General features: G+C 38.8%; 1 protein-coding gene across 3 annotated transcripts in view; it reads left to right on the top strand.

Annotated features, from left to right (window-relative positions):
* EFR3B (EFR3 homolog B) overlaps positions 1-19,817 on the top strand; it is a 59,050-nt gene extending 39,233 nt beyond the window's left edge. Inside the window, exons 9-21 of one of the 3 annotated variants that reach the window (XM_015819986.1) lie at positions 67-178; positions 2,694-2,745; positions 3,546-3,718; positions 4,783-4,858; positions 5,173-5,334; positions 9,168-9,299; positions 10,742-10,809; positions 11,168-11,295; positions 13,537-13,628; positions 15,756-15,804; positions 16,091-16,197; positions 18,623-18,672; positions 19,326-19,817. In XM_015819986.1, coding sequence (XP_015675472.1) covers positions 67-178; positions 2,694-2,745; positions 3,546-3,718; positions 4,783-4,858; positions 5,173-5,334; positions 9,168-9,299; positions 10,742-10,809; positions 11,168-11,295; positions 13,537-13,628; positions 15,756-15,804; positions 16,091-16,197; positions 18,623-18,672; positions 19,326-19,431 — 1,307 coding nt within the window. In that variant the 3' untranslated portion in view covers positions 19,432-19,817. Of the gene's footprint in view, positions 1-66; positions 179-2,693; positions 2,746-3,545; positions 3,719-4,782; positions 4,859-5,172; positions 5,335-9,167; positions 9,300-10,741; positions 10,810-11,167; positions 11,296-13,536; positions 13,633-15,755; positions 15,809-16,090; positions 16,198-18,622; positions 18,673-19,325 lie in introns of all 3 variants that reach the window. The other 2 variants (XM_029284860.1, XM_015819987.1) reach the window with 2 other exon arrangements.
* Positions 19,818-23,114: the final 3,297 nt, after the last annotated feature.

The raw sequence follows: 23,114 nt of genomic DNA, 5'->3' as shown, positions 1-23,114 counted from the left end.
ACTCTGTGCCTTTCCTCACCCCTACTAGACTATCTTGCATGCTTTTCCTGCTCTGTCTTTTCCCAGGTTCTTTTGCCAGCACTCTGCCTACCTATCAGAGGTCGGAGGTCATGCTGTTTATCATGAGCAAAGTTCCGCTTCCTTCTCTGCATCACCCTGTAGACATGGGCAAAGCTGGGTGAGGACAACACTCTTTTTCACTCTTTAATCCCTTCTTTTTCGTTTTCCCTCCTCTCTTTTGATTTCCTATCCTTCAGTCTAGACTTCCCCAGTTTGAAACCCCTCTTAAGTATGTTGGATTACGATTCCATTATTATCACACTGTGATTGGCTGTGCTATCTAATAATTATAGCGGTATTATTAAATACCATAGGGGATGCCAATTTGGGGCAAGTTTTTTTCTCATCCTTCTGTTTTTTTTTACCCCTTCTTCCTTTCAAGATCATTTTAATAATTGTTTTTTTTTTAATAATAATTTTCTGTCTTAAGTGTCACAATGCAAAAATTGAATGGGAAGATATTTTAGTCTTAAAGAGCATATAATTTTGTCCAAAGAATCGTGTAATTCCTTGTCCATCTTCAGCTTCATCACATGTAATCCAAACAATTACTCATTAATTTCTAAGTCATATTTCATGTATCTCTATTTATGTAATTCTTTAATTGAAAAGAACAAAAAAGTGCAGGAAAGTTGTGTATGTTTTACCTACAAGATGTTTTCTAAACTCCCGTAATCTACCCAGCATGCCTATCTTAAACCTGTTTTAAAGAGGCAGCAGAAGAGAAAATGGAAGCTGGAAGTGAAGTATTTTGAAGGAACTGTTTAAAAATGTATTTTTCCACAACACTAATAGATCTGGATTTTTTATTTAAGATCATTTTATTTCTGAGTTGTGGAATCTATACTTATGCTGGGCTGCATCAGATTATCAAAAATATATAAGTTTCTGGGGAAGAGAACTTATTTCTGGGTTGTAACTTTTCTAGCTCATATAATTGAATGCTCCTTGATGTCAATGTCTTGTCAAAAGCCTATATAGACCACTGTTTTTCAGTCTTGGCCACATGAAGATGTATGGACTTCAACTCCTAGAATTCCCCAGCCAGCCCTGCTGGGTTGAAATCCATACATGTTCAAATGGCCATGGTTGAGAAACATTCTTACTAGCTTTCTTTGAATATGAATCAATAATAAGTTACAGTATATGAATCTCTATTACAATCAGAAAGGGATACAAGCCAAACATAGAGTATCAGTTAATTGAACTTTAGGTCAAAAAGGGCAATTTTCTTTACTCATATGTCACCCCAGACAGGATTATTAACATATTAGCATTTTCTGAGGAAGAAATAATATTCTGTCAAAAGAGAAGGAATCTTGTCTAGAAAATTCAGTGACCAAATTTAAGTCAAAGACTGGGAATCAACTCTGCTTAACAACCTTTGCCTTCTTCTGAAACTGTTTTCAATTTTCCAGTCTATCCTATAATCCTGGCATTTCTTGATAGTTTCCCATATCATTACTAACCAGGTCTGATCTACTATCCAGGCTTGGATTATTTGGATTAAACCAAAGTTAATTAGGCATCAAATCTTCCAACCCTAAATAAATATTTAATTTTTGACTAAAAGAGTAATTTCTGTTGTTGGCTGATCATAGGCCACTTCTTTCTACATAATGTGTCTTGCCAGAGGGTTGTGGGTTCTTTAGGGGGGGAGTAGGATACATAAAAAATTAGGAAGCATCAACTTATTTCTGAGTAGATTTTTACATGGAGATGTTGAAAGAGATTCAGTGTTTGAGTAGCTTGATGAAAAATCTGGGTTTTTTTTCAGATATGTCAATTGATAATAGAATGTCTGGCCCTTTATAATATCTAATGGCACATTAGAAGTCTATGTTGTGAAGAGCTTATCCATTCAGTTAGAAATTCCTGGCTCTTTAGATCAAGATGTTTTTCTTTCTTGGGGTTGGGTTGCAGCGGGGAGGGTGAGGGAAATGACTCTTTAATCTGACCAGTATTATCTTTTTCAAAATTTGTTCCTGGTGCTTATGTTGCCAGAGAAAAGGTTGATCCTATTTCTCAGTAATATAAAAAGCAATTAGTTGAAGAGGAATTGGCAATGAACAATTGAGTGGAAAAAGCAGCAATTTTTTTGAATAGGTATACGACATGAGTGAAGTTTTAGCAATAACCGTTAGGATGTTTTGCTGCATGGTGGGCAATCTGTAGTTCCTACATCCCTTTTCTGTAACCCATGGAGTTAAGAGGAAACTCTAGTCTAGACCTGCTAGAGATTGAAGGTACAATCTCCTTGTTCTTTCAAAATAGTGAAAGTGGTGGGAAAAACCAGTTGGTATGATGGCATTCTTCACCATACTCCATCCCCACTAGCACATCTGCTTTGGTGACCCTTTGCTCCTGTCTGCTTGCTTCACCCACATAACCACAGCAGGTTTAGATTTTCTCCACCCTGTGGCTAGAGGAATGTTATTTTGTTGCCTAATGATACATACTTATAAGAGGTTGTGTGTGTTTGGTTATGTTTCATACACAATTTCATTCCCAGCTGATGATTTTCTTATTCATCCTGTTCTGATTTTGGTTGGCCTTTGGTTTTGTAGGCTGTCTTTTTTTCCATGCGGCTTCAATCTTGAGTGTTTATCTGTTGTTGTTGTTGTTGTTTTTAGGGAGAACAGGAATCGATTGACGCAAATCATGTTGCTGAAATCTCTTCTGCAGGTATGTGACAGAGATGTTCCATTTTCATGTGAGGTTTGCAGAGAAAAATAGATACCACATTTGTGTAGGAAATAATGTACCTTTTGGCCTACTGAAACTCAAGTGTCTGTAACCTTTAATAAAATGGTGCATCATAGGATAAAACCTTTTGAACAAGGAATCTCAAATGTGCCCAAAATCCAGGACCTCTGACTCCCATGCAATCAAAATTTTAGGGATTTTATCAAATATTTATGGCATAACAATCATCATAAGCATTTTACGGTATAGTACAAAATGTCATAAAATAAGTCCTGTGGTCAATTCTCGATGTTTAACAGCTACACAGTTCAGCATGAGGTACTATCAAGGCAGATATATCTCTAAATATCTCTCTGAATTTTAAAGAATTTTTCCAGTATATTAGAAGTTCTGCCATTGTTGAAGGCACTGAGGAATCTGGTAAGGAAATATCTCTGAAACAATGGACATAAAGAGTCATGGCTTGTCTAGTAACACATTAAAACTAAACTAGGGTTAACAAAAGGCATTGGTTGTATTTCTACAACTTGCTGTGCCTACCCCTTGTATCCCACATGCTGAACTACAAATCATCCAGTGCCATTTTAACCTAGACTAACTGTATCTCTGTGATACAAATTAAATCTAGACAAATTAAGACTTTGAAAAAGAAATTAGGAACAATGTGAGAAGGTTGTTTTAGCAATATCTTGGCTACTCTAACTGTCATTATTATTGAGTGCATTGCAGACAAACTGCTGAGTATTGACTAATAGAGAAGTTCTCTATTGAACCTGCAGGTTTCCACTGGTTTCCAGTGCAGTAACATGCTCACAGCCCTTCCCAGCTCCTTCCTGGACAGGCTCTTGTCAGCTACATTAATGGAGGATGCAGATATTCGCCTTTTTGTTCTGCAGATTCTCATCAGCTTCATTGACCGCCATGAGAATAAGCACAAATTCCAGACAATCAGGTTTTCAGTCCATTTTTTTTTCTTGTGATAGAGAGGAGATGCTGCATGAGATGGGACAGTATGATAGATAATTTTGCTACAAACCATGTGAATACACATTGGTCTTCCTAAATAGAAACTGTATGATTTCCTGTTCACCGTTGTGATGGCTTTCTAACAAGTCTAATGATTATGGCATTTATTTGAACCAAAGTTTCAGTCAGCTATTCTGAATGTACAGATTAAATATTGCTATTATCAGAAAGAATAGAAATATATGCAAAGAATATTTATACAAAAAGTTGTTTTTTTCTTCTCCACTAATATTGCTCAGTGCTAGAATTTCCCTTGAATGCTATTTCATCATGATTGGCCAAGGGAATAATGCTGTCAATTGGTAATCACATAATAAACATAATAACATTGTGAATACATTCTGTCATTTTTCCAGGATGACTACATGGTGATGGTGCTGAGAGCACCAGATATATTTGTCCCAGTTACCTATTAATAAGAACTGTTTTGCAGTTGTTGTTTTGAATTAAAATTTGTGAGGGATTTAGGCTATGACTTATTTTGAAATACATGTACCCTTCCTTCACAAGATTTATTTACTGGAAATTTTCTTTGATGTATAACACCATTGTAATTTTACCATTCCCTTTGATGATTAGAAAGGGTAGACTGTGGAAAGAAAAAAATATGTTGTAGCCTTAGAGAAGGTAAAATATAAATGAATTTTTACTTTAAGGAGACTAGAAGCTGCTTCTTTATAACTTTTTCATTCTTTTCCTTTCTTTGTGGGGTTTTTTTTAGTAATGTTCTTACTTTTAGTACTTTATTTACTTACTTTCAGTAATTACGGTTCTTACTTTTATCTTTCAAAATTTATATTATTCCTATTTTGTTAAAAATTTCTTTAATAAAAATTATACATAAAAATGTAATTCCACCACTCCTTGAAATATCCTATGAGTTACTAAAAAGGAGGAGAGATGGACAATCTTCTCCACCCTTTTGTTATGGCCTGCTTCCACGTATACACATACCCACTTAATTTCTTTTCCTTTTTTTTTTCTGCACAGCACTATCAGTGATATCTCCATCCTGAAGCTGAAAGTGGACAAATGTTCACGCCAAGATACTGTCTTCATGAAAAAGGTATTAAGGACTTGCCAAACACGTCATTAAAAAAAAAAAGATAGGGACTGATTGGTTATATCACTAGTACTATATGATAAAAAAGTATCCTCTTGATCAAGGGTGTCAAACTGCCGGCCCACGGGCCGGTTGCATCATGCGGAGGACGCACCCACCCCAGCTCTAGCAATGCAAAAAAAGTCACGATACGTCACGACGCATCACGTGACACGGCGAGTTTGACACCCGTGCCCTTGATCATGCTAAAGTAGTGTGGAAGCATTGCTTTCAATACCTCAATTAAATTAAAGAGCTATTGTTATATTTTTTCACAGCACTCCCAGCAGCTGTATCGACACATGTATTTCACTTGCAAGGAAGACAATAATGGGCATACTCACTATGAGGCTCTCTACAGTCTGCTGGCACTCATCAGTATTGAACTGGCCAATGAAGAGGTGGTAGTGGACCTCATCCGGTTGGTTCTGGCCATACAGGTATGTGCACACTGAAGAATCTTCCAAGTCCCTAGTAGGGAGGACAGAAAGGAACCTTCAAGGAAGACAAGATCACATCTCAGATGATAAATTGCAAACAGGTTTATAAGGGCTGCTACTAAACTTAGATATGGAAGGTGACTTATAAACCTGTCTTTTCACTAGCAATAGCCTTAAGATGCTGCCCCAGAATTTTTCAAATGCTGACAGTGACACTGAGATCAGTGAAACAATTTATATTTCTTTTACAATTTGTTCCTGCTCAGACTTAAGACTAATTAAGCAAATGTGCACATCTACCCCTCCTGCTTCAGACAAATTGTATTGATTGCAAAAATGCAGCAGGTGTTGTGGACTTGTGTTGATGTGCTGCAACAAATCCAAGCAAAGAAAAGAAGTCTTGATAACTCTGATATAAGTTTTGCCTCAACATCTTTAAGGTATGTTCCTGGAGAAATTGACAAAAATGAATTCTAAATACTCTAATCCCTTCGAAATCAGTTTCCCCTGCCAGATGCATTGAACTGCAATTCATGTCCTGATTTTAGCCTTACACATCTGGAGGGCAAAAGCTGGTGAACCCGTCTTTTATGATTTGTTAACTACTATACTTTTTAGCCTATTGGATCTAAAAGTGAAATGTGCCTCAGAGGTCATAGGGACACAAATGTATTACCTCTCTGCAATTCATTAAATAAACGTGCCTTTTCTTGGGATTTTCTTTTTTGCCTTTGAATCCAAAGTGATACATAGCCCTCTTCAACATACCCTGCAGATCTGTATCACAAACACCCACTGCCTCCTTTTGCATATGGTATCTTTGGCACAGGAGTCAACTGATATGGCAGAATGACAAGTGAATAGAAATAGAGCAGGCAGCAGCCATGGCTATGGAACTTTTTGCACAGATACATCTGGTGCATCACTTGCATCCTTTCCTGGACCAGAAGGCCTTGCTCACTGTCACTGGTGCCTTGGTGACTTCCCATTTGGATTATTGCAATGCACTCTGTATGGGGCTACCCTTGAAGACCATCCTGCAACTTCAACTGGTCCAGCATAAAGCAGCAGACACAGTAATGGGGACCCCTAGGTTTGCCCAAGTAATGCTTTGTGCAAGCTGCACTGGCTTCCACTTTCTTCCCACATGCAACTCAAGGTGCTAGTTAAAGCATATCACATGGCAATAGAATATAACACAAGGCCAGGTTACCTGCAGGACCACCTTTCTCTACCAGGCCAGATACGGTGGGCACATTCCTGGGCCCTTCCCCTAAATATTGCCATCTGATGGGAGTTCAGAAGTGTGCCTTTTCTGTGGCAGCCTCTGCTCTATGGAACACTCTGTCCACTGAGGTTCTACCCTCCTAGTCTTCCATTGGGCTTTGAAGACCTGGCTTTTCCCCTAAGCTCTGGGATAAGGATTGGATGACTAGAAATTAGAAGTTTGACTGGGCGCCAGGTTTATGTTGTTTTTAATGTTTCAGTGCGTTTAGTTTTATAGTTTTAATATGTTGCTTTAGCTTTTGATTTGAGAGCCACCCAGCATTGGTTAGAAGATGGGCTGCTATGTAAATCTTTTAAATAAATAAATATGTCCCTCTCCCATATGCCACACACCCATATTTGCTCTTCTTCACATGTATTTAGACTCCATCTGATTATAAAAGTATTTATTTAATGCAATTTAATACATTTTAGAAGCTGCCTGAATCCAAATGACTCTGGCTGGCTTCTGTTTTTTAAAAGTAGGAAAAACTTAAAAAGAAACAGATCACAAGCATGCAATGTGGGAAGAGGTCAAGTATGCATGGTTGTTTTTTATTCCAGCCCTTCTTGGATTCATTAGATTCCTTGAAGAAGCAATTTGCAAGAGTTTCTTGCATGTACTTTATATAAAGAGTTGGATCTATTAGACAATTCCTGCCAATTACTGTAAAATACTCTTGAATTCTAACAATATAGTTTAATTCAAACCACAAAGATAAAGCATATTAATTTCAAAAGAAAAAAGAAAAATATTGTTAATAAATTAGGGTAGTTGGGACAGTTTTGATCTGTTAAAATAAAGTTGATAAAGGAACTAATCTAATGCATGCTCAGGTTCAATAATAATTGTACCCACAGAGCTAGATTTTGTAGGAGGAAAGGGCCTCAACTGCCTCTCTCTTCCGGGTCTACACATCCTAGCTCCTTAGTGTTGTCATCACTTGTCTACTAGAACAGTGGTTCTCAACCTGTGGGTCGGGACCCCATTTGGGGTTGATCGACCATTTCACGGGGATCGCCAAGCAAGGCTGTCCGCCATTTTTTTTGTCCGCCATTTTTTTTTGTCCGCCATTTTTTTCCCCTTTTCCGGCGGGTGCCTTACCTCCCTTGGGCTGGGCCAGCTGGTGGTCGGCTTGCTCCGTCTCTGCTGCTTGCCAGCTACGCCTCGGCCGGCGCAGGGGGCGGAACCATGCATGCGTGGCGCTCCCGGGCAGGGAAAGTCCTCGACTTACGACCAGTTTAGTCCTCGACTTACGACCGGTTGGGGTCGCGGCATTAAAAAGGTTGAGAACCACTGTACTAGAAGATGACTACTCCTGGTGTCCTCCCCCTAGGCCTCGTGTGTGAGCTAGAGACCCATAGTCCTTGTGCCTTACTGGAAAGTAAAAGAACCAAATGATATATTACAGGTACTCCTTGTTTTGTGACCACAAGTGACCGGCAGTATCATTAAATGAAGCAGTCGCTACTTGAAACCATGATTGGACTTATAACCTTACTTCAGCTTTCCTTTGCTTTACAGATGTACGAAGGTCATAAATGCGACGACTGGTCACAAAGTTACTTTTTCATCACCATCATAACTATGAGCAGTTGCTAAATGAAGCAGTCGCTAAATGAGGACTATCTGTAATAAAAAGGAAATAGATTTTATAGCACCACTCCTAGCCCTATCTTCCCCAAAAGGGAAACCCAGCCCCTTTGCTTTGAAAGAGAGATCAATCCCATCACAAGCACAAAATCCAGAAGTGATTTCCAAATGAAAATAAAATTAAATATGTTCTTTTCTTTAAATAAAGCAATCAATTTGACCATCTCTTTTTTTCTTGCTGTGGAAAATAGTATATATTTCTGTTTGCACTTATTAATCTTTATAGGCTATCATCATTTATATTAGCAAAATTCACTATATTCTTTCAAATTCTTTGACCATAAAGGTAAAAAAATCTTTTTCTGATAAACTAATAAAAAAATTGATACTAAAAGAGATCAATCCTAGTAATAAGTAGAATCAAAATTAAATTTAATCATGCACGTCATATTAAAAGTAAACATGCAGCATTTCTATCTAATTTTTACCCATCCTTTCAAAGATAGCATTTTTCCTGAAACATATTTTCCTCAATTCTTCTTGAATCCTCCCGGATTTAGGCCAGTTAATTCTGAGGCCATTCCCAACTACTGCCTTGGTTTATAAAAAAAGATTTTTTTTTCTTTCTCTTTGATGGGATTTGGATTATTGGCTTTATATACCTTCAGGCTCTGATGCCGATACAGATTCTATATCCAAGATGAGTGCAGGTAAACTGAAACTCAGACATGTCTGGCTGTCCACAACTTACTCCAGAAGTTGTGAATGCTCCAACACTGGAAGTTTTTAAGAAAAGACTGGACAACCATTTGTCTGAAATGGTATAGGGTTTCCTGCCTGAGCAGGGGGTTGGACTAGAAGACCTCCAAGGTCCATTCCAACTTTATTATTATTGTTGTTGTTGTTGTTGTTACATGGGGGTTGGGGGAGCTTGCTTGTTCTTTCACTACAATGCTGTCTGTCCTCTTTGCAGGAATTGGCCCAGGTGAACGAGGATAACCTGCCATTGTACAGCCGCTGTGCCCTGTATGCCCTTGGAGCAGCCTACCTGAACCTGATCAGCCAATTGACCACTGTGCCTGCCTTTTGCCAGCATATTCATGAGGTCTGCACTTGGCCTTACATTTGCTTATATTTCCTTTATCTGGTTTTTTTTTCCTATCAGGAAACCTCCTTCAGACTGGTACAAACAGATTGGTTCAGATTTCTAGAAGCTGCAGTCCAAAACATTTGGAGTACACAGGGTTGGGGAAACCTGTCATAAGAATATGAAGTCTCAGCACTCCATATCCTGTAAAAACCAGTGGGATTTTTAGGGAACCCACAAGCAGGACTTTCCCTTTTGTGATCCCCAGCTATGCTAGGTGAACTACCTACAACCTCAAAGTACTCATATCTATCAGACATTTCTGGACTAAACCCATCCACCCAAAGCCTTGCTGGACATTTCCTGAAAAGTGTGTCTGTGTCTCCTCTGTCTCTCTTCTCGCTGCCTCTCAACATATGATGCAGAATGATCACACTAAGTGGTTTCCTGCCATTCCATCACTGCCTATGTCATATGGAAGAAAGTGATTCTGAAGCACCAACTTTATCAACTTTCAGCAAGATGTAATTAAGGACTGTGTATATAAGTGCCTTTATTAACAACTGCATATTGGAAATTGTCACCAGGCTCCCAGATTCAATATACTGAAAACTCAATTTGCTACCCAGTAGTACTAATCAGGAGATTCCTGAATAGCAGTGCTTTCTTAACTCTAATTCATTCTGTGCAATCTTAGTCCTGCACTGGACCAATGATGGCATCCAGTAATATTTAGACATACATTAGAGATTAGTATTGATGAAGTCACAAGCAATTGTACCTGGTGGTCATGTCGCAATACTTGCTCATACTTACTATGGCCATATCTCTGAGAAACCCAGAGAAGGGGAGCTTATTAGAGCTGCCAGGCAGAGCATCCAAAGATAATACTGATATCTGATTGGATAAAATCTGATATTTGTTATACCGTGTTTCCCCGAAAATAAGGCCTACCCCAAAAATAAGCCCTAGTTTTGGGGCCAGGCACACACCTAAAAATCAAGATAGGGTGGAGGGGAGCTGCCCCACACGCCTCGCACCCATTTACCTTGCAGTCAGGCCTCTCCTCACTGGCCCACTTCTTCTGAGGTGTCTTCTGCAGTCAGGCCTACATTTCTCAATCACAGGCCTTTCCAGAAGGCCACTGCAGCCGAGAACCGAGCTATGGATTGAATCCATAGCTCGGTTCTTGGCTGCATAGGCCTTTTGGAAAGGCCTGACTGCAAAATGCAGGCCGGAATGCAGCTGCGGAATGAAGCTGCTCCTTCGGCTCCAGTAGAAGTGGACCTACTGGGTCAAGCTGTCAGTACTGGAGGTGTAAGACATCCCCCCAAAATAAGACCTGGTGCCTCTTTTGGAGGTAAAAAAAAAAGACCCAGTCTTATTTTTTGGGGAAACACGGTAGTGGGAACTGAGCACACCAAGTTGGTAAAAAAGTCTTGTATTTTTCTTCTCTCCAGGTTATAGAGATGAGGAAAAAGGAGGCTCCCTACTTGCTCCCTGAAGGTGTCTTCATAGAGAAACCCAGGTATGAGAGCCATTGTTAGCTTAAAATACATTGAATATATCCTCTGTAATTTAGATCAGTACTTTTCAACCTTAGTAATTTTAAGATGTATGGGCTTCAACTTCAGAATTGAATTGCTGGCTGGGGGAATTCTGAGAGTTGCTCTGCACATCTTAAAATCGATAAGATTGAGAAATCTTAGTTTAGATAATGCTTGGAACAAGTGGGCTTTTCAACCGACTTAATTATTCCATCATTTGCTTCCAGCTCTGTTTTCCACATTTGTCCTTCCTTCCCTGGAGACCATTTGCTGAGTGATATGGGTACTTGGGGAGTCATTGGGACAGTCATGTATTGTTTCTCTTGCTTTGACCCAAAGGCTGTCACGGAACCTGGATCACCTTGGCCCCGAAATCCTCTTCCGGCAAAGCAAGATCAGTGAAGTGCTGGGAGGGAGTGGCTACAATTCAGATAGACTCAGCACACCTTACATCCCTCAGCTGACAGGTATGAGGGCAATGGGTCATATATTTTCTCTACTGAAGAATTTTATCATTACTTTTCAGAGCAAATTTCTGTTGTGTTATGACTTAAAAGTATTCCAAAAAGTCAAATTGATGATGGTTGATTCTTCATTGTTGTCTTTGTGCTTCATACAGCTGGGCTTTGGGCTCAAATACAGCAGAATTGTGTTTCATTTATCCCTCTTGATTTTAATATATTTGCTGAAGGAATAGCCTTCTGCCATCTCTAAATCTAGGTGGCCCTAGCATCTTCAGCTACTTGGTCTTGATAGGATTGAGTCAGAGACAGTTCCTTCCCAGCCAGACCCATGTAGTTCCAGACACTCGAATAGAACCTCAAAAGCCTCTTTTGGCCAACCTAACATTGGCAGATATAATTAATCAAATCTCAAACTGGCATATAATTTCACCCAGCTATTCCATGTAGATATTGAATAAAAAGTAAGAAAGAGTTGCCCTGTGGTAATCTGCAAAGGAGGAACCCAGGGAGTGGCCTCTTTCCACCTGCACCCCCACCCCCAATTGTGAGAAGCACAGAGGACACAAGATTGTTCTTTGTAACTCTGGTTCTTCAAGAATAATAACAGAATAACAGAGTTGAAAGGGATCTTGGAGAGATTCTAGTTTTCTAGACTTCTAGACTAGTCTGTACTTACACAGCCCACTCTCTCTATCAACCATGGCTTTCTGATGGAAAATTGGTGAGCTGAATTCAATTCCTTGCATTTGCCCAAGAACGGAAGAGAGGATGAGAGGCTTTTTAGCTAGTACAATAAAATGAAGGTTGTCTTTTCCTGCTTAAGACTTAGCTGAACAACATTCCAGAAAATGCTTTTTGAAGGCACAGAATTCAATTATGCAGCCTACTTGAAAAACTGCAGTTAACAGGAACAAACTCTTCTCTTTCTATATGTAATAAAGCACTTCGGGAGTAGCAAAACCAGAAATAACTTAAGCAGACCATCAATTTTGGATAAATTATGCAATGTGCTCATTTTGCTTCATCCAGTGTTATTTGTTGTGTAGGGTTTGAGTTGCACAGCAACATCACTTTATTTTTAACTCTTACATTTACAGGGTATCCATTGCATTCTTTCTTACCCATGTTTTACTAAACATTTGCAATTTTCCTCTTATAGTTTTCTAAACTTTCTGGGTCTCTCACCCAAACAGAAAAAAGTGAAACAAAGTTGCATGGTCTATCAATCTCAAGAACTGTGTGTTGTTGCTTCATAGTGTCTTACTAGGAGGGGCACAGCTCTGAGAATAGGCAAGGATTGGAAAGTCATTGTGCCTTTGAAATCATCTAGCACTACTGGTTTAGAAGCAATGTTCATAGTTGCTTTGCATAGTCACACTTATTCTTATATAAACATTGGTTCAGATTTGAGGAAATATCCTCAGTGGTTTGTAATTTTGCCTAAAGATAAGCCATTCTGAAAGCAAGGTATACTTAAAAAACTTCAAGGAAACTTGAAGATTTTGTAATTATAACTAATTCCTAAAACAAAGCACTTGCCTAGGCTTTAAAATGTACTATTGGTGGCACCTTTCATTGTCACAAGTTGGCCTATCTTTTAGGAGTGTTCTATGCTTATAAACTTCCTCATTGTTCTGCTTAAAACAGTCCTCTCAGTGGTCCCAATGGTACAAATAACACGCTCACAGTATTTTTGAATTAAAGGATTACAAGCAAAAGGACTAAGAAATTAAAGCAAGCTCTCATTGTCTTGGAAATGCATGCTCCACAATTTAAGTAATAACCTTATAACTATAATTATTTTGGCTGTAACTGTAGCCAACAATCTCAAAGACAGCAGATAAAGGAAGCTGGACTAGGATGAACCAGTACTCAACTCATTGATAGGATTCACGCAACATGCCAAACTAAGCAAAAATCAGGTTGGTTAGTGATTCAACCTATTATGGGAACTCAGTACCTTACTATCTTGAAATAGGCTGTCACGTTGAGTCATAATATGGTTTATGCTTTTGTATATAAATGTTCAATTATGTTTTGTTAACTCATATTAAGAGTTTAGCATATTGTAGAAATCCAGCCTCTCTAAGGCAGCATGTGTTTATTTATCAATCACTGTCACAGTACAATTTAAGGAAACCAGGGCCAAATAATTCCTCTTGCTTTATAATTCCCTACAAAATGCTAGAAACATAACGTTTCCAGCTGGGAAAGAAAATGATTTTATCTCCCTTTCCCTTTTAGATGAAGACAGATTGTCTAAGAGGAGGAGTATTGGAGAGACCATCTCTCTACAAGTTGAAATGGAATCCAGAAATAGCCCTGAGAAAGAAGAGGTATGCCATTCTCAATGTATCCTTTTTTGGCTAGGCTCAGCAAGGATAAATTGAATGAGAAATGGATGGTTGGGAACCTGGTACCAGTCTTGTCAGGTCCTTTTTACTTTATTCTGAACTCTTCACAACATTGCTAATATTCTTTGAAATGCTATTTTATTTTGTACCTATCACAGGGCACTTTTTTAAGGACCTAACTAGACTGGTACCAGGTTCCCAACCATCCATTTCTCATTCTGGTTTATTGAATTCACTTGTCCAGGCAATAAGAAATGAAAAGCTTTAAAACATAATCTGTAACAGCAACTTGGTTAGAAAAGGGTTTCCTTCATCCCATATGTTTCTTTATTGGTTATGTTGAATTAGATTTCCAAATTCAAATTTTTAAGGCAATATGAATTGCATCCCAGGTACCAAAGGAACATTGATGGTGTTAGTAAATTGTCTCTAACAGTGCTTCAAGCTCTAAGCACATAGCGCTTATAACTAGTATCCTGAATAACGGAAAGCTGGCTTCCTATAATCGTCTCGACTGTCCTTATCACTCTCTGTATGGACCTTCTATCTGAGGCACTGCTACCACCAAACCAAACAGTGATGCAGTTTGTTAAAACACTCTCAATCATGGTTCTGTAAAAAGTGGCCAGGGCAGAAAGAGAGATGTGCTCTCCTCATCCAATGCAACAAATGCAAACGCTGGTTTGCATGCTTCACTAAAGATAACGTATGAAGAGACAAAGTCAGATTGTTAGTTGTCTGTACCCCCAGGTACTTAATACTATTGACCACCTCCACAGCTGCAGCCTTGATACAAAGTGGAGTATGACTATGCTGGCTCTTTCTAAAATCAACAATGATCTCCTTTGTTTTATTAACATTCAAAGCTCCGTTATTTTTATTACACCAGTCTACCAAAGCCTTCACCTCCTCCCTATAAGAATCTTCATTATCATCCCAAATAAGACCCGCCACTGCCATGTCATCCACATACTTCACAATATGATTCATAGCAGATTTGGCACAGCAGTCATGGGTCATCAAGGTGATAGATTACAGTTGAATATTAAGGGGGGAGACTGGTAGTAGAAGGAATTCATCAATCAGTTCTCCAAAGAGATGGTTAACACACCAGTTTGCTGAATGTGTTCATATAGAGACTGAATATCTTGTTGTAGATGCTTTAATTAGGATTCTTGCACAGATAACAAATTGGGCTGAATGGTCTAAATGGCTTTTTCAATTCTGTGATTTGATGGAAAGTTAATCTAAGTGAAAATCTGTATTTATAGTAGCAATAAATCAGGAGTCTGGCAGCACCATTTCTGACTCACAGATTTTAATAAAAGACATAAGCTTTTATGAGTTGCAACTCACTTCATCAGATGTGTAGAGGTGCTGCCACATAGCTTCTGATTTTATGGTAGGTCAAGGATAAAAACTTTTAATTCTAGATAACTCTCAGTGATTTTTTCTTCCTTCAAATTGGTCAGCAGACCACTTGGGTAAGCATTTATGAAATGCCAAATGTTTTTTTATTCTGGCATGTAAAAACAAGGCTAGTGAACTTTCAGATCATTGATATTGTGCTTATCCATCTGTTTTTGTTCTGAATCTGTCATACTTGTATGTTCTTAGCTACACGACAGTTCATAGAAGGATGAGAATTAACCTTTTAAAACAAATGCTTTTCATTCATTAAACAAACTCCATAGTAGGATTTAAGAAAAGAAAATAATGGACTGCTTACCAAATCCTAACCAAATGTATGAAGCATGGATTCTAATACCTTGGGCCACCTGGAAGTTTGGCATGCAGCAAGGAGGAATGTTTTGGGCATGTGGCAGAATTGTTTGGAAAAGAGGTTTAGCTAGAGGGGTGCAAAACAGACAAGAATATAGAAAAGGGGATTTATCATTTATTTATATTCTTAGGATAATACATTATACAGATTATTCATTTGATGAGGTAGTTCAATTTTTCTTCTATTAAATAAAGTTTCTTTATGACTAATATTCCTTTAAAGTTGGATGTCTTTCTAAACCTCTTGTCAGATTTTAATATGCCTAGTTTCTAACATACTCTTTCTCTGCCATTGTTTGTGTTCTTCTTCCCATCAATCCCCCAAAGAGAGCACCAGCTGAAGAGATCACATATGAAACCCTCAAGAAAGCAATTGGTAAGTCTTTTCATGGCAACACAATTGGCCTGCGGTACTATTTCAGCTAAAACTAGATTGACTGGGGGGAAGGGAGCTTTGAAAATCTCTGATCTAATTATCTCCCTCCACCCTTTTCCTATTCTATATATATGCATCCCAGACTAATAGCACAGCAATTAAAACAACTGAAAATTAAGACAAACTCTGCTTTCATCCTAAGCCAGGAAGCTGAACTCAAGTTTAAATGGGCAGGATTTTAATCCTACTCCTCCCCAGTCATTAATTTCTCTTGCTTTCTTGTTAGTCGACAGTGTTGCTGTGGAGGAACAAGAGAGGGAAAGGCGGCGGCAGGTGGTTGAAAAATTCCAGAAAGCTCCCTTTGAAGAAATTGCAGCTCATTGTGGGGCCCGAGTAAGTATCAGGGCTTCCTATTGTGTCCCCTCTCTCCTGCTCTGCTTGCCTATATTGTTTCCCTTGGTATATACCAGTGGTGGCGAACCTATGGCACGGGTGCCAGAGGCGGCACTCAGAGCCCTCTCTGTCGGCATGCGCGCCGTCGCCCCAGTCCTAGGCCTTCAGCTGGGTTTTATAAAACCTTTTCGCTTTAGGCCTCTGCTGCCGTGTGCCCCAAAAAAAAAAAAAGGTTCAATCAATCAGTCAATTTCAACTTCTCGCGGGAAAAAAAAAGATCTCGCAAAGTTGGAATTGATTGATTGAACATTTTAGTCCCACCCAGTCTGCCGTTACCATCGCAGCCACGCCTACCCAATGGGCCATGCCCACCCAATGGGCCACACCCATCCAATGGGCCACACCCACCCAGCACCCGACGATGCATAAGTGGGTTTTGGGTTGCAGTTTGGGCACTCGGTCTCTAAAAGGTTTGCCATCACTGGTATATACTGAGGAACAGTCCTCATACAGAGGATAGCATATCTTGAAATAAGTAGGATAGATTGAATAATGAAATCATACCACATGGCAATAGAAGAGAAATGTGTTGTATTTGTATTGTAACTTATTCTTGATGCTTCTTTATGTATTGATTCAGCTTGATAAACGCTGAATAAGATTATTTTTCTTATTTTGCTTGCTCATACAGATCAGTAACAATGTTTTACAGGTTGTAGAATGGCCAAAGTGAACCATCATCATGTTTCCTCAGTTATGATGTCACCTCAGTCCTATTGCAGTCCACTGCTAAGACAAGCTGAAATAGTTTTAGTTGTTCCAGAATGGAAGTGGTGTTTTTTGTGCTAGGTCAGCACAGACAATCTATGCAGACAATATAGGGTGTATGGAAGAGGCAGCTTGAAATGAAGCGATTTTGCATCAACATTCTACAATATTATTAAAAGAGAATTTTTTCCCTTATTTTGACACTGTCCAAGGATAACCTCATGCTGTATGACATCTGTTTTGGGCACACACAGTCCCACGTATCTGTTCAAATATTTGAGCAGGTAGAAAAGATGTCTGCATAAAATTTGTTTCCTCCATATTTGTACCCTAATCTTTCACAGCAATAAAGACAACGTGGTGCTTTCTGTAAATTCTAATCCTGGACAAATTAAGGAAAGCAACTGATGAAATCCCCAGGTTACTGAATCTTGCTCCTGTTTTGAAACACATTTCTAGAGTTCTTTTAAAGAGCACTAAAATGCTCTAGTTTTGAAGGAGCTTGTGTAAGATATGACACGTGCTTCAGAACACACCAGTAACCTGCAAAATCAGATATCTAGTCACTCCTACAACCCAGCCCACATATATATGGAGGGTAGTGCCAAGTGATGTGTTTGTGTGTGTGCTCAGAGCAATGTGAATTGGCCAATAGGTGCTGAGCAAATTCCACCTTCTGATCAAGTCAACTGCATTGTTGATAAGTGTGCTAGATCTTGTCCATAACAAAGACTTTGTAGGGAGACAAAAGAAGTCAAAAAAATGAAGTCATAATAAGAGGCAATTTGTCAAAAACCATTATCAGAAGGGGGGAGTCCCATAGTTCAGTGTTTTCTCATTTTCACTGAATATGCAGAGCAATTAAACTGCAGACCCTGGCAATGCAGCATTTCTCTCTAGAGCAATTAGGGGTGTGTGGGGAGGACCTTATAATGATCAAGAACCACACATCATTTTGAGGAGGTGAGGAGGTACAAAGTAGATGGTGCCGTAAAGATTGCTTGTGGGCCTGTGTTGAGAGAACAAAGGGGAGAAAAATGTCTTGCTGTCTGGCACCCAAAAGAGCTGCTGCCTTTCCAGATAGATTCTTACCCAAAGCCATTAAGAGTCTGGTTTGGTGTAAGCAACTTCCTCTATTCATCAAATTAGTTTTAAGATCAAGATGTTGGTTAAATAGACATTTTCTTATTCATGGGGTCTGAAGTGCTCAGGTCAGGCAGTTTGAGTTGCAGTTCTCAGGATTCCATTTTCAAACTGGAAGATCTATGAGTATAGTTTAATTTTCAACTTTTTAAATTGTCCAAATGTTGATCATAACAATGGATTGTTATTCTGGTGTCATAAATTAAATCACCATCATCCCCAAAATTAAAATGCCTAAGATGAATAAAATAAAAGATTTTTCCAAAGTGCTTCTACTTACTCTGAAATAAGATATCGCTAGTGCCACTGGAATTGCAGAGCTACCCATGAAAGGGGATCCACTCTAGGTTGGGGAGGGAGAATTGTAGTAAATTTAATTTAAAGGATTTTGTTATAGTGTCATTAAAAAATAAATAGAATTTGATGCAAACTCTTATGAAAAATCCCTTTGTGTTCATTACAAAGTGACTTTCCACTTGCAGTACTTAAAATCAATGTGATATTCTTATTGCAGGCAACTCTACTACAGAGCAAGCTCAACCAGATTTTTGAGATCACAATACGGTAAGGGAAGGTGACATAACTTTCTCCTTAGGGATATCCAGGCAGCAGATTGCTAGCAGAAATAGCAATTATAGTGGTTCATCAAGACAGCAAGATTGGCAATAAAGGACCTGAATCGATCTGAAGTAAGTAAGGGTGCTTTAGATCCTCTGTAGGAATTCTCTTCAGCCAATTGGCTTCTTCCTAAAGAACACTTGCCTTTTATGGGATCCTACAGCAGCTAGGTGGTTCAAGGAAAATCTCTATTTTTTATTTATTTATTTATTTATTGGCTGTTTGTAGCATCTAGTAACAATGGGTTCCACCAAATACTCGAGCTTCTGCAAAGAAACATTAGGTGCCCAAAGGTTTGTCATTGTAGAGATCACAGCCCCAAGAAGCCAACTTTTCAGACTTTTCCCTTTACCAACATGTTAGTATGATTCATAATCTATATGGGATGGGGAGGTAGGAAAGCTTTCCTAGTTCCTCAAATAATGATGTATTGCTCTTGCTTCTTGCTCTTCCTTTCCAGTTGGTGAAACAAAGTTTCCCACCTCATTCTGTAGTTTAGTTTTTGGGATAGTTGCTATTTTCATTTTCTCTTAGATGTCTTATACCTTCCTGTCCTTACATGCTTGTTTTCCTGTCTTCCTGTTCCCCCTCCATTGCAGACCCCCTCCCAGTCCTTCTGGAACCATCACAGCTGCTTATGGCCAGCCTCAGAACCATTCCATCCCAGTGTATGAGATGAAGTTCCCGGATCTGTGTGTCTACTGAGAGCCAGACTGCATGCCAAGACGAAGCTGAGCAACAAATCCTCCAGAACCATGCTGAATGCTATCATGGCGCCTTTGTGAGCTACAGGGAGCTCCCTGGGCCAGGAAGCAGCCACTCAACATCCCTTTCAAGCAAGAGGGTTGGACACCTCCCTTAGAGTCCACTCACTTGGTTTCTCTTCCTTCTTCGTGATCAACCCGTGTTCAGTCATGATAAAAGCCACAAAGTGCGTCCCCAGAGCCTTTTATAGACTGTGGGAAAAGGTGGCAAATTGTTTTGCTTCCCTTTTCTAGAAGCTGTTTTAATAGTGTTGAAGAATTGAATCTCTCTCTCTCTGGTAAAAGCGAGTGTTGATAATCCATTACATAAAATGAATTTATTCTCTGTGGGTTTGTCTCATTTATGTTATGTGTGTGGTTCCTTCTTCAGAGTAATTCCCTTGGATTTTCTTCCTCTTGTCTCCTCTCCTCTCCCTTCTCATAATTGAAATTTTACTCTTCTTTTCAAATGTTCTAATGAAAGGAAGGGCACTTTTTGGTGCCAGGGTGTGTACTTAATCTTTTGGAGAACATGATGGTACAAGGCCATGCCACATAGGTAGGCTTTCAGGTGCATTCTTTTGGCAATGTTAAGAGTATTTAATGCTCTTCCTTCATTAACCTGTGTGTTAAACCTCATAATGGCAGGAAGGATTTTTAGCAAGGTGAGGGAGAGGTTTAAATAAACCAAGATGATAATAGACACGCTGCTCCTTCTCTTAAACCCATTATCCTTTTTAACAAGTGGTACTTTAGTTGTACTGTTGTAGGCTCCATCCTGACTTGGTTGAAGTTCCACATGCTATTAAATGGGGGGAGCATGATTGAAGGCTTGCACACAATCCTGAGGCCTCAAATTGCCCTTCTCTAATTTTTAAAATGTGCAGAAAACTGTTCCACTCTAATGAAAAAGAAAACATTGACGCATATTGTTTGGGAGGAACAAAGAGAAAGTAAACTACAGGGAGGAGCTGCAGGAAATGTGCTGCTCATTAAATGTTCAGCTGTGGCAAAAATAGCAACTTTTTGAAACTAAAGGAGGGTTTTTTGCTGCAAAGATGATCATCCATATGGAGAAAAATATTCTTTCCAGGCCTTGTGGTTTCTACAAAGGAGTAGAAGATGGATATGACCAGGAATTATTGTCCTGTTCACGGGAATGTATTCCTAACCAAGATTACACAAAAATTGTGAAATGTATATTATGATGTCACAACACCTCTGACTTTTCATATTAGTGTTACAACTTTGCATACAAGTAAAGATGGCAGAATTTGCATCAAAACATTATGATCCATATTTCACTGGTTGCCATGCTCTTTCCTGCAGACCCGTATAGTCCTGATCCAAGTAAATTCTATCTGTCTGCTGTGATATTTGCACACAGTAAATCTGCCTGTCTGCCTAACATTATAATGTCATTCTGTTCATTCTATGACTAAATGCCTGAAGATTCCCTCAAAGAGACGAAGAGATTAAGAAAAGTGAATTTTTAGATACTTAGGAAACATTTTCCATCCCTTGAAAAGTTATTTCTTGGCCTGAAACATCAGAGCAATTGGGTACAAACTTGCCAGAATTCCTACAATTTCAATTTCAAATACAGAATTATGAATTGAGCTAGTGGCAAAATGTAATGATGGGCTTCAATAATAGTGCCTATACACAAGTTCCCAGTTCAATTCTTGACTGTTGCCACCTATAAAAATATTCTATTCTGCTTAAGATTTTAGAGCAATCATTTGCTAGAAGGCTCTCTTCCACTCTATTTTTCCAGAACACCAGCCAAGTTTACCCTTATGTTTTTTTCCTGGACTGATAGGCTATAAACAGCCATCATTTTTATTTACTAAGAAAGCCCATAGGTTTCTACTGAGTTAGAACTCATGTAGAAAAAAACATATAGAAGATGGTGCTATTTGTGGCAACATACCAGCTGCTTCTTCAATCATCTGGTTTTAATTGACCATTTTAAAAAGAAGAAAAAGTGGCCTGCTTGCCATGTTTGAGATAAATTCCAAATGCCATCAGCCTCAGCCATCATGCCCAGTGGTCAGGGATTGTGGAACTCCTACCTTTAAAGTATAAGGAAAGGATGTAGTTGTAGACTGGAGACAAAATCTGGACCAGTGGCAGTCTTTCATCTATAGCTCTTCTGCAGGCTAAGCATAAAACTCATATAAACAAGCAGGTTAGAAAGGAGCCAAATGATAAAAGACACTCCTGCTAAATTACAGCTCCCTACAACCCTAAGCCAGCAGGTCAATGGTGAAGGATGTCATAACGTCCAAAGGACCAGATGTTTCTTATCCTTAACAGTTTTCAGGATCAGCCTTTTACAATTGTAAAGTTGAGTGATATACTGTGGTGATTCAGTTAATAGTGAAATAGGATTTAAATATGTTGCTGTTATGGAACTTTGGAACTGCTGGGAAAAAATGCAGTTGTCATCATGTCGGCTGTGGAAGACTTGCATGTGAGTGACTATTTGCCACAACTGCACCTGGAAAACTGACAACAGCTAGTAAACTCATCCAGTTCACCTCTTCATATACCAGAGTGTATTAACCCTTGGAGTTAAGCCGGGTCAAGAGCAGACACTGCAAGGACTACTGTATGCTACTTCATTGTAGGGTTGCTTGATTATTTGTTTGTCTGATATTAATCCCAGCTTTATCTGGGTGTTGGCTGCTGAAGAGGACGTGTTCTGGTCTTTTTGTTTTGTTTTTAGCTTTTTTTGTCTCTTGAATGATGTGTAAATATGGCTTAGTTTTATGTGCTTGTTGATAGATGATTTGTCTGAATACCAAACTTCTAGGCATTCCCTAGTGTGTGTTTGTGTGTGTGTGTGTGTGTGTGTGTGTTGGTCTAGGATACTTACAGTTTCCCAGACTAATTTAGGCACAGTCGAGAAAACCACACCCCCATCAACACTGGCTAAGCAAGCTACTGTATACTGTATAAACAGAGAGCAAATCCCACACTCGCCCTGATGGTACTGCTTAGTTGGTTAATGAAACATTAACAATCAAACAACCAAGATTCCATAATACATACTTTATTTATATGTATTGCCAAATGAATATTGTAGATAAGTCATATTCAATACTCAGTCCCTCAAAAGTTTTTAAAATAAAGTGAACTAAGGTACTGATCCCTTGGTTAGCCCAAGCATTCCAGTAAAGCATCTATTTTCAAATTTGGGTTATTCTATAATTTCTCATGTGATTCAGAAATGAAATGTAACCTTTTACAAATAACCAAATATGCCTGGTAGCTTTTAGAGTTAGTATACCTGGGCCATAAACTTGTCAAGGTTTCAGAAGTGTTACACATTCATTCTCCCAAAAGGCCCAAGAAGGGGAATAATCATAAAAAAACTTGTTCAAAAAATAAAATTTTAAAATTAAGGCTCAATGATATAGTTGAAAATCTAGCATGGGCATCATCATGTAATAAACTCAGTTTGGCCAAGGATATTCAAAGGGGTTTATCCTGCAATAACGTTTTTCTCATTAACTTATCTCTTGTATAGATATCTAATAGGAATTAATATTGTAAATCCCTCTTAGAATATACATTAATCTTTTGATTTTACCAAAATATTTAATGGGAAGTTCAACCATTGAACAATTTATACTGCTG

Source organism: Protobothrops mucrosquamatus, unplaced genomic scaffold, assembly GCF_001527695.2.
Source record: "Protobothrops mucrosquamatus isolate PMUCROS unplaced genomic scaffold, P.Mucros_1.0 scaffold1038, whole genome shotgun sequence".
Lineage (NCBI taxonomy): Eukaryota > Metazoa > Chordata > Lepidosauria > Squamata > Viperidae > Protobothrops > Protobothrops mucrosquamatus.
This window is presented reverse-complemented; position numbering and strand designations above follow the sequence as displayed.